We start from the raw sequence: 14,608 nt of genomic DNA, 5'->3' as shown, positions 1-14,608 counted from the left end.
TGTACACGGTCCAGAGCAGAGCTCCGTGGCATGGCAGGACCACAGGAGCCTGGGCATCAAACCCATCACTGTACACCTCGGGAGCAGCGCCGCTCGTCGATGTGTTTAAGGTATTAACGCCCCGGGAAGGAGGATGCAGGGGATGCGGGAAGCTGGGGATAAGTGTGGCGCCTGGGGACCGGGGTCTGTAAGATCCTAACAATCAATACCCATCCAGCTGCTTCCTGGAGGCCTTTAGCCCTTAACAATAGCTCCACAGGGAAAGTTCCTTTCCCAGGCAGCCCTGCTGCACGGCTCTGCAGCTGAGAATCCTCACAGCCGGGAGCCACGGCTGGCACTGTGTGTGCCTCGCGTTGTCCTCGGGAGCCAGCTCAATACAATGAGGCAGAGAGTAATTTCATGCCCCTCCGGGTACCTGCTGCCAGGAGGTACTAAACTGGCCACTGAACTTGCTGTTCAGTTCTGCAGGTGATGAGGACCTTAAGCTCTGGGAGAATCCAAGGCCGGATCTCCTTCCTCTGCCCCTGTTGACACGTCCTGCTCTCCTTCCTTACCCCTTTCAGCACTTCCTCCATGTGGTCACAGAACTGCATGAAGAGGTTGATTTTCCAGCTGGTGTTACAATTGACCGAGTTCACCTGGGGAGCAAGAGAACACGGTCATGATCCCTGGGATGGGAAAAACGGGAAAGGAAACAAGGCAAGCCGTAAAAGCCCGACCCTGCCGTGGCAGCCCAGCCTCCCTGTACCTCCTTGCAGCCAGCGTTGTCAGCGAGCTCATAGTTGCTGGCGTGCAGCGGCTGCCCGGCGTTGACAGGGTTCAGGATGACTTTGTCTCCCACAACTACCTGGGGAGGAAAATGGGAAAGGAAGGATCGAGGATGAGACCGGGCGCACAGTAGGAGTCGAGCACTGGCTGGCAGCACACGTGGTGCCTTCGGCACCTCTTCATTGAGGACACAGCCCCACGCTCACGTTATCTCCGTTGCTCCTCAGCTTCCAGAAGGGCTGGATGAAGAGCCAGGATCCCTCGTTGCCGGTGGCATCCAGAGTCACCCGCATGGCGTTCTTCTCAAGCAGGGCTGGCAACCGCTTGTTCACCGTCAGGTACTTGTTGCTCTTCATGTGGAGGAGCTGGAGGGGCACACGCTGGGGTGAGCTGCGAGGCCCCAGGTGGGTCGTACCCAGGGGTGACCCCACAAGCCATTCCCCAAGCCAACTTGCATGTGCTGGATCCACGCATCCCCCCCAGACTCCTCATCCAAGCATAGAGAAGGGAGGGCGAGCGCCCGTACCTGTATGACACTGCCGTATTTCACTACATCCCCATGCACCTTCTTGTTCTCTGTATCGTTCTGCTTCTGCTCCATCTGGGCTGCGTGCTGAATGCCGAAAGGAGAAGAGCTGAGTGCACAGGCCAGAGCTACAATATGGTCCTCAGCGTCCAAAAGCTCAGGCCGGGACCATGGTGTGGCCCTGAGCAGCTGTATGAATCATAGAATCATGGAATGGTTTGGGTAGGAAGGGACCTTAGAGCTCCTCCAGCTCCAACCCCTGCCACGGGCAGGGACCCCTTCCACTGGAGCAGCTTGCTCCAAGCCCCTGTGTCCAACCTGGCCTTGAGCACTGCCAGGGATGGGGCAGCCACAGCTTCTCTGGGCACCCTGTGCCAGCGCCTCAGCACCCTCACAGGGAACAGCTTCTTCCCTATGTAAGGTCCATGTGAGCTTTACACTGAGGGCTTAAAACTTAGGACAGGGACGAAATGGCACCAAAATTCCATCACAACCCCAGCAGGTTCTACAGAGCAGCACCAAAGGGGGACTCTGTGCACAGGCCAGAGACCGAGGCCCCCATCTCAGCCCCACTGCAGATGTGGCAGGATTGGTCCCCACCAATCAAGACACCCCCAAGGTTGAATTGCTCAGCACCGCTTGCAGCCCCTCTCTCCAAAACCACAGAGATTTTCCATGTGCTGGCTCTGGCAGCTGGAGGAGCGATGCTGACGTGCATGGAGCAAGGCAGGATCTGTCTGGGAAGGGCGAGGGTGCGCTGACAGCCCTGGCGCCAGCCTGGGCACAGCCCAGTGACTGGGATGGGAAATGGTGGTGAGGGATGGAGCTGGGAGAGCATCAACCCTTACCCATCCTCCCTGAGCAGGGGATGCTGAAGGCACTTGACACCCTTGTGGCAGTCCAAACCCTTTGCTCTTTCGAATGTTGCCACCACTCCAGCTAACCCTCCATCCCCATGCAGCCCTGGGCGATGTGAGCCCCATGGTGGTGGATGCTGCCATCAGGGAACGAACCTGCTGCCAAGAAATCCCGCACTGATGCAGAGCTGGCAGTTTAACAACAACCCCATGGAGCAGCACAGCCTCGGGGGGAGATCCGGCACCGTGGCGTGCCCTAAATCCATGTCCAGATCTGAGCTGAAAGGCAGCGGGGCTGGGAGTGGGACTGTTTGCCCTGAGTCCATGGGGGCTGACGTTCCCAGCCTATCCCTTGGGTGGGACCGGGGTCCCCAAGCTCTGGTGTGATGGGGTGCAGGGGGCAGGGGGTGGGTGGCCTGGAACAGTGCAGGGAGGAATCGGAGGCATCGGTAGGGTTCCGGCACACGGCTCCGGATGTGAGGGAGCGTTTGCCAAAAGGGCAACACCGGGAGCAGCGGAAAGGAAGAAGGAAATGACAGAATCTCTTTAAGACAAATCCGAACCAAGGTGCAATCAATCAGGCTCAGAAATGAGCCTCTCTATCCAGTCATGGCCAGTACAGCTGTCCACATTACAGGTTACAAGTTATGGTCTAACTGGAGCAGGAAAATCACGTTTCCATAGACCACATATGGCTGGACACGGCAGGAGGCCCAGACCCTGCCCCTCATCTCCGGGATGCTCCGGGACGCTCTGTCCTGATGCTCCATCAGACCTTGCTCCCCAAGGGCAAAACTGGGGGCTGCTGGGGCTGGGGCTGGGCTCGGAGCCTGATGAGATGATTTAATGAGTCTCTCCTGAGCTTCGGTTTCATGAATCATGCTCGGGGCCTCGCCAGCTGTCTGAGGAGATTGTGCAATGTTTAACATGGGCTTTTTCCAAACCTCGTGGAAGTCAACAGGAGCCTTTCTCTTCCACAGCCCTTCGGAGCAAGGCCTGGCTGCACCGGCTCCCTCCTCCATGCCAGGCACCCCTGGGTGCTGCAGCACCTCTGCCTTCTCTGCCATGGGCTCCTCTGCACAGGAGCATCAGGAGGGCTGAGATGGAAGGTGCTGGGCATGGCAGCAAGGGTGGAAAGGCGGGTGGGCATCACCTCTCATCCCAAAAGCAGCACCACTGCCCCCCTTCCTCTCCCTGCCTGCTCAGTCCCCATGATCCTTCTCTGTGGTTCCTCCCTTGCAGTGGGAGCCACAGAATCGTGTGGCTCCCTGGTCGCTGCTGTGTTCACCTTGGGCTGTCACAGCGTGGATGGAGCGTGGCTGTGCCACACTGCCCAGAGCTCCCCTATCACCAAGAGCACACGTGCAGGGATGGCAGGAAAGCAGAAGAGCTGCTCACCTGGAGCTTCTGCAGCAGCACCACGTCCGCGATCTTCTCCTTGTCCTGCTTGGTTTGCTTGGCCTTCCAGTACTGCTTCTGTGCAGAGTAGCGGTTCATGGGACACACTTTGAAGAGGCAATCTGGGAGGAGAGAAAGGCCAGCATGAGGCTGCAGCAGCCTCCAGTGTGTCCCCAATGGGGCCAATGTCACCAAGGGGCAGGAGTGAGTGCACCCCAAGACACCGCTCCTGTCCCAGCAGCATCCCTGGGAGATGGTCCTCCTAAGACACAGCAACCCCATCCACTGCTGGGGGTCCAAGGTCTGGGACTGGTGCAGGATCACACCGCCTTGTATTAGCTGTGGGGTTAGTTTCAAATCAGGGTAAATGAGGCCAGGAGTGACTCCACTTCTTGGACTAGTGATCAGAAGCATTCCCATCGGAAACGGCTGTGCAATGTGGGAAGGAAAACTTCAGGGCGAGAAAAGCACTGACGAAGCCCAGCTGTACCAAAGGAGGAGAGGATCCCACTGGGAGGCAGGGAAGGAGGAGGGAAGCTGGCAGGACACAGAACGTGAGCAGAGATCTCCACATCTCCCTTGTTTCCCTACCCATCGGACACCCGGAGCCAGCAGGACCACAGGCTGCTGCCCTGCGGTGGCCATGCCATCGGGACGCAAACACACTGCTCCTCCTGAGCTGCGCACAGGGAGCCCCAATTCCCCGTGCTGGAAACGAGCAACCTCTCCTACAGTCTGTACATCCACAGCTGCATTTCAGGTCCTAAACTCAACACTTTGGGGACCTGAAGGGCACAGGTTTGCATCCCACCTCGTCCAAACACTCGCACTGATTCCATGCGCTGCAGATTGCCCCACTTTGCCTGCTTTTCCCCAGGCTGCTGTGGCCGGATGGGGTACGGAAAGCGCAGCCAGCCAGGTCCAGGCTTTGGAACTGAAGCGCAGTCTGGAGGCAAGGAGGCACTAACACCTCCCAAACCCTCGCTGAGGGCTGGAAGCTGTATGGGGGTGAGGGCAGGAAGGGCTCTGCTGCCTGGATCAACCTAATTCCGCCTGGAACAGCAGCCCAGAAACTTCAGACGCGAAAAGAAAAAGGCATCACTTCCATCTCTGGCGCGGTCCCGAGGCGCTGGCGAGCTCCTGTTTATTTACCTGGGAGTGACGAGCAAACAGCACGGAGCACAGTTCTCACCGCTCGGGCTGCTGGGGACAGGCCAAGTTTCACATTGCGTGGTACAGGGCTGTTTGCTAATGGCACATCCCGTGCCAGGGCAGCACGGAGCGGAGCTGCTGCAGCGCCCGGCTGCCTGCTCCCACCGCCTCCAAACGGCTTCGGGAACACCGGGGCCACCTGCAGCACCTTGAATCGTTCTCAGTCAAGTGCTAATTACGGTGCAGGAGAACAGGGCAGGAAGTAGAAACCAACAGAGCTATGAAGAGACAAGGGCTGCAAGCAAGCCCTGCCCAGAGCTGCTGCCTGACGTCCCTGTCTCCCAGCTGGTTTGGGTTGAAGGGACCTTAAAGCTCCTCCAGCTCCAACCCCTGCCCCGGGCAGGGACCCCTTCCACTGGAGCAGCTTGCTCCAAGCCCCTGTGTCCAGCCTGGCCTTGAGCACTGCCAGGGATGGGGCAGCCACAGCTTCTCTGGGCACCCTGTGCCAGCGCCTCAGCACCCTCACAGGGAAGAGCTTCTGCCTAAGAGCTCATCTCAGTCTCCCCTCGGGCAGGTTCAAGCCATTCCCCTTGGCCTGTCCCTGCAGGCCCTTGTCCCAAGCCCCTCTCCAGGTTTCCTGCAGCCCCTTTAGGCACTGGAGCTGCTCTCAGGTCTCCTCAGAGCGCAGCAGAGGGGCAGGATCCCCTCCCTGAGCTGCTGCTCACGCTCTGGGGGTGAGCCCAGCACACGGCGGGGGGGTGTTCCAGGCTCTGAGCTCGCCGCTGGGTCCCGTTTTCCCACCGGGAAGCGGATCAGGGGCCCGGCACAACCCACGTGCGTCTCACCGCAGCGCAGGATAGGGCCGGGTCCGGCCACAGGATATGGGGACGGCAACAGCACATGAAAATCCCCTTAAGCCTCTCGCTGGTGCCGCAGGGGAACAGCAGCAGCCCGTTGTTTTTACCTCCCAGCAGTGATTGCTATCGAGAAGGCAGACCGCTGCTTTTCCGGCCATTACAACAAGCGGCTGGATATCCTGATAGGGTTTGCATGGAGCAGGGTGAGTCTAGACCAGACCTGCGCCTGGAAAAGAGATTCAACACCCACCCATGTCTCGGCAGGGAGATGGCGTGGCTACCGGGACAGGGCTCGCACCGGCTGCTTCCAGCTCTTCCCATCCGGCACCAGGTGAAAATCGACTGATGCCTGGGAATGGGGATGGCTGCCCGGGCAGTGCAGGGCTGCGGGACACTGGGGAGCTCATTAATCAGCCCCATGTGCAAGTTAATGGCAGCAGCTTGCATGGAAGCACATCACTGCTTGCTGGGACCCCATAGGAAGGGTGCTCGGAGGGGAAGGGGTCCTGCATGGCACCTCGCTGGGATGTTAAAGCCACCCCGGGAAAAAGGTGGAGGCACAAAGCAGAGTGGGAAACCCTCATTTTAAAAGGGGTCTGAAGAGCCAGCAGCTGGGATGAGAGGAACGGCTGCCCCGATCCAACCCCACAGCCACTGCTCTGGGGGCATCCCACAGCCCACTGCACCCGGGCAGCCCCTCACCCAAACGGGAACCAACGGGCGCAGCCCCAAGTGCCCGAGGAGCCGACGCAGCCCAGAACATGATGGCCGAGGCCGGATCGGGATTTACCAGCCCTCCCTAAGCCCTGCCTGCCTCGTAAATGGGAGGCTTAATCCCCAGCTCCCTCTGAGGTGCAGCCAAGCATCACAGATGTAATTAGTGCCGAGTGCTAACAGGCTCACCTGGAAATGCTTTACCTGTTGCAAGTGCCCCTCTGAATGTCCCCTCCTGTCCCTGGCTCCTGGTGGGTAAACACCCAGCTGCCAGCATCCCTAGGGATGCATTTAGGGACCCACCTTTGCAGAGGATGGTTCCCAGCCACCTCTGTTGCTTAGGGCTGGGCTAAGGGGTCTCAAGGACCACCCCACCATGGAGGTGGTGCCAATAAATGCGTAAATGCCCGCAGAGTCAAACAGAGGAGGGTGGATGGTTTGGCCAAGCCATGGAAACAAGGCTACAGAGGCTGTCCAAGAACCCTCCAGGCTCCTCAGCAAAGGACAAGCAACACCTCCCAGCCCCAGGATAGCTGGGATAGACAGGACCCTGGTCCCCAGCCATGGATGCCCGGGGCCAGCATCATCCCCGAGGCTGCTCCATCAGCGATGGAGCTGCCCCAGTCTCACCTCGGAACTTCTTGGGCGGGTTGTCCAGGTCGCCAGCAGCCGGCTCCACCACGCATCGGTCGTCCACCAGCCTGTGCGGGGCAGAGAGCAGGAGCAGGGTCAGCACTGGCGATGGGAGTGGCTTCACCACAACCCGCAGCTCTGTGCCACCAGCACCAAACCCGTGTCTCCTGTTTGCCACCCGTTTGCACTCTATAAATATTTAGCACAACAACAGAGCTCCTGCAGCAGGCAGCTGCTTTGGGGCCCTTGCTCCGAACACATCACTCCTTGTTCCCCATCACCCACCATCTCTTTCACGCGTGTTTTTCACTTAGAGCAAATGGTGCAGACACAAAACAGCGATGAACACGGTGCCTTGTATCAACCCTTTGCCTGGGTTGCCTGGGCCCTGCTGCAGCAAACCCTTGCCCAGCTCCCTGCTGAGCCAAACCCCTTCCCCACACTGCCTGCGGTGTTATTTCACTGGTAATCCGGCACAAGAGGGATGAGTCCCACTTTCATGCAGTGCTTTTCCTTCTCTGGCAGGAGCTCACCCCACTGGGACATGGAGGGTGTAGCTGCTGCAGATGGAGGTGGCAGGGCCCCCCCAAACCAGTCATTAACTAATATCTGATCAGAGGAGCTGGCTCTGCCCATCAGATGCAAAGGGCTGTGTCTCCTCCCTGCCCACCTCTGCTTTCCCAGCATTGAGCAAAACCCTGTGGGCTTGGCCTTGGGTGCTGAGGACTGATGTGGGGACGGATGGGACGAAGTTCCCCAGAACAGCAGAGCACATGGAGCAGATGGGCATCAGTTCAGTTTCTACACCCCTGCACGAGGCTCCGCTCAGCACCCACAGCACAGCGAGACGAGTGGCACCCCAGGGGCTGCTGGCGCCGGGGGGCCACCGGAGCTGTCTGAGGCTCCAGCAGGACAGGCTGTACCCGCTCGCCCGCTTTCTCCCAGCGCCTGGGAAGTGATGCAGCCAGAGAAACCCTGCTCCTGCCGCAGGCGAGGAAGTGAGAAGCGTGTCCCCACCTGCGGAGGCTCAATTCAGGCAGCCGCTGAGCGTGCGAGTGGATACAGGAATGCACCCATGACGCCATCCCGGGAGGGAGCATCCCATCCAGCTCTGTCTGTCCCTGGGATGGGAGCGACGATGCAGACTGACAAAGCAAGGGTCATGCATGTGGCACAGCGGAGCCAAGTGTCCCCAAGGGACACTCAAAGACACCCCCCCCCCCAAAAGCAAACCGAACAGCCAAAGCAGTGCTGGAGATGAACACGCAGCACTGCAGAGGGTTGGCAAAAGAGACAATACATCCCATTCGCAGATCCAACCTCTTCCCCTGGCCCAGCCGGTCGCTGGAGGAAGGGAAAATTCCTTTCAATAGCTCGTCAGAGAGGAATTTGGCCTCTGCGTTGATGGATTGGGACCCCGGGACCCCAGCGCTGCCGTGGGCTGGCAGCAGCGAACACTCATGGTCAGCAGTGCAGGGTCTCAGGCCCCCAACCAGGGGCTGCCTGAACACAATGACTCTTCCACGGGCCGTGACAGCAGGGAAGTAGCCGAGCATGTTCCCAAACTGCTGCGGGGCACGGAGCCTTGGGAGGGCAGGGAAAGAGGTGAAGAGTGGGGCAGAGGCAGCTTTGGGCAGGGGCTGTCCCACATCCCACCCCACCGGGCACATGCAGAGCCTCAGCCCAGCCCCAGTGCCCCTTGTAGGCTGTTCTGATTTCTATTACTATTACTCTGGGGAGAGAACAGGCAGAAATCAACGTGTTCAATGCACCTGGGAGCAAAGACCACCATGACCTGAGCCCGACCAACGCCAGGTCAGGCTCACAGAGCAAAGCACTTTAAAGACTAGAAACCATCCATGGTCATGGCCGGGGGTCTCCAAGGAAGCTCCTGCCCTGTGTGGCCTATTCCCAGTGCTGGAGCAAACAGCACAGGAGCCTCCCACCCTCACCAGCTCTGCTGCTTCCCCATAGTTACCACTGCACTGGGCAGCATTAGAGACAGTGACCTGCCAGGCAGTTTCAGCATCTCTAAGCCCAGGATTACTGCAAGGACGCAAGTGTTGCTTCTATTAAACTCACCCTCCAGACTAACAGTCTGCAGTCAAAAATAGCTGGAAATAATAGGATTCTGACAGGGTGGACATGAATCACCTGGGACACTGCTGGGGCCAGGATACGCTTCCACTAAGAACCTGCATCACCGCAGTGGGATGGGGCCAGTCGGGGCTCCCTCTGCTATCAGAGCAGCAGGGACACGCGGGCACTCGCTGCCGCACCGAGCAGCAGGGAGGACACCGGGAATAGAGAGAGCAGCTTCCATCGCTCAGGTGTTAATGAGAAAACAGGCGGTTGGTGTCCGAGCACCTGGAGGAAGATCCTGAGCAAAGCAGGAGGCTGAAGGCACTGATGGACACCGCGGAAACTTAACCTGGCCTTTCCAATTCACCTCCAGGGGCCAGGTCCTCGCCCTGCTGAGCCTGCTGCCTGCAGCCCAGCAAAGCATGGGCGAGCATCTGGTTCGCTTTAAGCCACACAAGTCATGGCCGTGGCTCCAGTGGGGCTTTAAATTATCAAGCACAAAGTGGTTCCATGGCCGGGGGCCAGCGCGCTTGGCCTCGTGCAAGGTCAGGGTCCAGCACAGCAATGTGCAGCAGTTGGACATCCCGAGCAGCCCCAGGGATGGGGGCCAGCGGGGCTGACGTGGAGCAACGTGAACCCGGGCTGAGGAAGAGGAGGGAGGGAGCCTTCCCCAGCTGCGGAGCTCCATGGTCCAGCAGTGCTCTGGGAGAAGGGGAGCCCCAGCACAGGCAGGAGCACACTGCTTCAACACAACCATCCCCTGGAGGTGAGGAGGAGGGTGATGAGGAGGAAAGCTCGCCTTTGGGCACGGGGTCAGGTCAGCCTCTCTGGCTTGGGCGCAGGACAGGCACTGAGCCTCCCATTGGCAGCAATAAAGTGAATGAACACAGGGCAGCCACCAAAATGCAGCATTGCCCTGTCCCAGTGCCAGGAGGAGGAACCGCTCCTGGCCTCGCGTGTGCTTCTCCTCCCCACAGACGAGTTCATCCTGACCCGGCAGAGCTGGAGTTACCCTTTAACCAGCCACTGCATTTCCTGAGCTGCTCCACCCTGCAAATCCACCTGCAACGGCTCCTACAGCTACCGAAGGGGGTATCCCCTGAAACAGCCATGGCGGCAGGTTTGCCACTGGCCCTTCCCCTCCCTGAGCCCCAGGGATGGCAGGACCAGGGCAGCACATCCCCAGCACAGGCACCAGCGCTGCGCTGCTCCTCCTTTCTGGCTCTGGCCATGTGGTGCTGGCTTCTCAGGGACACACGATAAGATGGGGACACTCATGGCAGCAGCATCTCCCAGGGTCACAGCATCGCCCCATCCATCACTCCGGAGCAGGAACCACATCAAGGTCTCTGAGCTCCTTTCCCTGCTTGGCATGGGTTTGCTTGCTCTGGATGAGCCCCACAGGGCACCCACATCAGTTCCTCCCCATCCCAGATCCAGTCCCGGTCCCTAAAGTTCCTTCTCCTCAAGCACAGATCCCCATGGAGTTACCAGTGACAGTCCCTGGGCAGCACCCACACCCCAGCTCCCTGCAGTGGTTGCCAAGTTCTGGGGAAGCTGCTGCTCACACCAGCTACAAAAGGAGGAAAGGGATGGAGAAAGGCAGGGGGAAAGGGAGAAGGAAGGGGAGGGGGAAAGGGAAAGGGAGAGGGAAAGGGAGAGGGAAAGGGAGAGGGAAAGGGAGAGGGAAACTGCCCATCTGGGCCACAGTCACAGGGATGTCACAGCACCCACACGCTGGGGTACATCCCTTAACGTGACACTTGTGACCAGTACCTGGAGACACTCCACATCATCCCATATCAACAGAGGATCCCACTGGACACCCCAGCGATCCCACAGCCAAAACCAGTCCCTCTGCAAGGGAGGCTGGAGCGAGTGCTTCCGCAGGGTGCTCAGCCAGCGCACAGCACCTAGCGTGGGGCTGGCAGGGCCATTTGCCTTGCAAATGAGGCAAATAAGGTCTGGAGCTGGGGCAGGAGGGCCAGGGAGAGAGAAGCACTGCCCCTGAGTCACCCAGTTCCTTATCACAGGAGTGATTTAAGGTGCGGTTGGGGCTCCCAGGCCGAGGGCCACAAGGGAAAACAACTTCAGAGGGCAGGAAGCATCCCGGAGAAAGGAGAACCCTGGAAAAGTGGGGCTACCCCATGCTGGGGCCTGGGAGAAGAGGCTCTCGGAGCAAGCCCTGCCTTTCAGATGCTTCTAAGTCTAGAGAAGCACCCGGCAAAAAGGGGGACCTGGGGCCGGAGCTGCAGGGCGATGTGAGCTCCGAAGGGTCTAAACACCTCTTCACCCAGCGCCTGGTGAGCCACTGGGATGTGCTACACGGGCTGATCACCAGTGTCGGGCCCCAGGGAGCCTGCTCCAGCCCCAGTTTCACAGACAGGCTGGAGGGGTGCTCAGCACCGAGCTGCCAAGGGATGGCTCTGGCACCGGGAGTGGGCAGCTACAAGGAGACCTGTCCAGAATGGACCATGGGGATGTTCTCCCACCCATCAGGGAGGGCTGGCACCGACAGGCTGCATCCTGCACATGCAGGACCTTCCACCCAACACCATCTAGAGCTGGAGGAAGGCTCCGGTGGGCATGAACCAAGGGCTGCATGTGCCCAGCAGTGGTGAAGGTGTAGGCGAAGGTACGTATGTCTCCGGTTATACATAGGCATGTGGGAGCAAGTGCATTCAGCGCAGATTATAGAGCCAGGCAGCTCCTGCCCCAGGAATCCCATCCAAGTCAGCATTCCTGGCTGAGCTCAGCCTCTCCTACACGCAGCGTGGGGCAGGCACGCTGGCACAGACACACGTCCACCTGCCTGGGGCTGTGGGCAAGGTTTGGGTCCCTGCTTGGGGTAAGGAAAAGACCCACGCATGCCCCAGCAGCCCTGGCAGAGCCCTCAGCACTGCAGGGAAACATTCCCAGTGGGAGCAGTGGATGGAGAAGGGCACCACTGAAGGTCTTGGCCTGGCTTTGTCTTTGGCTTAGACAGAAACAGGAGGGACAAGGGACAGGTCCCCAAGCTCTGAGCTCATCTCCCACATCGGAGATGATCCCTTTGGCTGTGCTATGTCCAGGAGGGTGCAAGGAGTCAGCTCAGCCTGCACCTTGCAGTGCCCTGGTCCCTGCAGCCCAAAGCAGCACTTGGTGGCTGTGGGTACCCACACGTTGATGACCCTGCAGTGATTCTCGCTGGCCAACAGCAGTGTGGGGATGTGAGGGGGGACAGCGAGAGCCATCGCTGCCTGGCTCACCCAGCCTCCAGCCGCACTGGGAGCACTTAATGCCCAGAAGGGGACACAGCCGCTGGAGCCGTCCCGTTCAGCCACACATGCACAACCCCTTCCTAACCCCACAAACCCCTCGTGCTGCTTAAACCCGTTTCATCTCCCCCAGCCCCTAATGGGGGGCGAGGGTGTCCCGCAGGGTCCCTCCAGGGCCGTCTCCTGCCGCTGGCAGCGACTGGATCCCAGGAGAGCCTGGAGGGACACGGCTCCTCTTGTGCCCGCTCCCGCTGCAGCTCCCAAAGCTTCCCTTTCCCCTTCGGTCCCAGGCTCAAGCACAGCCTTGTTCCACCTCGTCCCGTCCCATCCGGCTGCCTGGGACCCGGCTCGCTGCGGGGCAGCCGCGGGAGCGCCTCACTCACCCCAGGGTGCTGATGAAGCCATTGACGGAGCCCTCGGCGTACAGGGAGACGATGTCCCCGATGTGCAGGAAACTCGACATCTCATTCATGGTTGCCCTCGCCCCGGCGCGGCGCCGCTTCTTCCCCGAGTCACCTTCCCGAGCCGATATCCAGCATGGGGCGAGCAGAGGGTCCCTGCTCGGGGCGGGGGGGGTCACCCCAGCCCGGCTCCCTGCGAGCCGCGACGGGCGCGGGGCTGCAGCCGGAGCCCCCGAACAACTTCTACATGTGCGGGAGAGGAGGAGGAAGAGGAGGAGGATGAAGGAGGAGGGAGGGGGTGAAGCTCAGCTCGAGGTTTGCGGGAGGTCTGTCCGGCTGCCTCCGTCCGTGCTCCGCGTTCTACCTGCAGCCAATGGAGAGCGATCAGGAAGTCCTGCTCGAAAAAGCATGCAAATGTTTTTGGCCTGGGAGGAGAAGCGGAGCCGCCGAGGGCGGCGGGGAGGGGGGGGGGGGGAACCCAAACTGAGGCCCCACCCTCCCCTCCCCGCCTCCCTCCATGGGCGAGCGTGCGGGGAGGGGGGCACCGGGGATGGGGACGCGGCTCCGGCCCCGCGGGGTCCCCCCGTGTCACCCCCTGCGGCTTCTCCCCCTCCTCGGCCGGGGCTCGCAAAGGCGCCGTTGCGGGGTTCTGGGGTGCCCCGACGGCGTCCAGCGGGAGCAGCACCGGGTGCGGTTGGGGTGTCCCAGCTCCCCCCGGCCCCTTCCCAAGCGTGGCCGCGGCTCCTGCAGCCACCCCTGTCCCGCACAGCCCCGCTCCTGTCCTGCTCTTCCCCTTTGCGGCATCCTCCTCCTCACTCGGCACCAGGAGCCGCAGCTCCCTGGCCCCATCCCTGCACCCCAAGAGCTGCCCTTGGGCCGGTGCTTCCGCAGCCCGGAGATCCCGGAGCAGGGAAAGCCCAGCGAGGACCTGGCGGCTCCCTCTGGATTTTTCTGCCCCAGGCAAGTGCTTGTGGCTTCCTGCAGCCCAGCGGCCTCCTGCCAACCGGCAGCTCCCACGCGGCTCTGGTTCATTCCTGCTTTGCCTCTTGCCACCTCCATCCTGTGCTCGCACCGCTGCCCGAACACTCGCCCTGCTCAGTGCTGGAGCTTTCCCCCTGCACCCCTCATCCAGGGTGACGCTGAGCTGCTGTCTCCAGCCCTGCCCACATCAACAATGCCATAGAGTTCATCCAACACCACTGGGACCACGAGAAGCAAGGGGACCCCCAGCCCTTCCCAGAGCCCACCTGGTCCCAGCAGCCCATAAGGAGCCTTTCCACAGTCAACCCAACACCACGGGGCCAGGTGAGCAGTCCCAGGCACCCAGAGGAGGCCACGGGGATGCTGCAAGGGCTGGAGCAGCTCTGCTCTGGAGCCAGGCTGAGAGAGCTGGGCTGGGGCAGCCTGGAGAAGAGAAGGCTCCTGAAGGGGAGACCTGAGAGCAGCTCCAGTGCCTAAAGGGGCTGCAGGGAACCTGGAGAGGGGCTTGGGACAAGGGCCTGTAGGGACAGGCCAAGGGGAATGGCTTGAACCTGCCCGAGGGGAGACTGAGCTGAGCTCTTAGGCAGAAGCTCTTCCCTGTGAGGGTGCTGAGGCGCTGGCACAGGGTGCCCAGAGAAGCTGTGGCTGCCCCATCCCTGGCAGTGCTCAAGGCCAGGTTGGACACAGGGGCTTGGAGCAAGCTGCTCCAGTGGAAGGGGTCCCTGCCTGTGGCAGGGGTTGGGGCTGGAGGAGCTTTAAGGTCCCTTCAACCCAAACCATTCCATGATCCTATGAATACAACACTGGTGGCAAAGGACCACGTCCTCAGCGCATCTTCTGGACAGCACAAGCGCCCTAGTTCCTTGCTTTAATTAAAACTCGCCTGCTGTAAAAACAATATCGGAAGGGATAAAAAAAAAAAAAAAAAAGCATGATGCTTTTCTCATTTATTTCCCTCCTGTCCCCTTTTCTGGCAAACAAA

General features: G+C 60.3%; 1 protein-coding gene across 4 annotated transcripts in view; it reads right to left on the bottom strand.

Annotated features, from left to right (window-relative positions):
• ITPR3 (inositol 1,4,5-trisphosphate receptor type 3) overlaps positions 1-13,129 on the bottom strand; it is a 36,655-nt gene extending 23,526 nt beyond the window's left edge. For 3 of the 4 annotated variants that reach the window (XM_065698438.1, XM_065698439.1, XM_065698441.1), the window contains exons 1-7: positions 12,628-13,123; positions 6,903-6,973; positions 3,550-3,671; positions 1,295-1,381; positions 975-1,133; positions 749-847; positions 555-638 (exon numbers count right to left, since the gene is read on the bottom strand). In XM_065698438.1, the coding sequence (XP_065554510.1) occupies positions 555-638; positions 749-847; positions 975-1,133; positions 1,295-1,381; positions 3,550-3,671; positions 6,903-6,973; positions 12,628-12,716 (711 nt within the window). In that variant the 5' untranslated portion in view covers positions 12,717-13,123. Of the gene's footprint in view, positions 1-554; positions 639-748; positions 848-974; positions 1,134-1,294; positions 1,382-3,549; positions 3,672-6,902; positions 6,974-12,627 lie in introns of all 4 variants that reach the window. The other variant, XM_065698442.1, reaches the window with a different exon arrangement.
• Between the last annotated feature and the right edge of the window lie 1,479 nt (positions 13,130-14,608).

Source organism: Lathamus discolor, chromosome 19 (assembly GCF_037157495.1).
Source record: "Lathamus discolor isolate bLatDis1 chromosome 19, bLatDis1.hap1, whole genome shotgun sequence".
In the NCBI taxonomy this organism is placed as follows: domain Eukaryota; kingdom Metazoa; phylum Chordata; class Aves; order Psittaciformes; family Psittacidae; genus Lathamus; species Lathamus discolor.
This window is presented reverse-complemented; position numbering and strand designations above follow the sequence as displayed.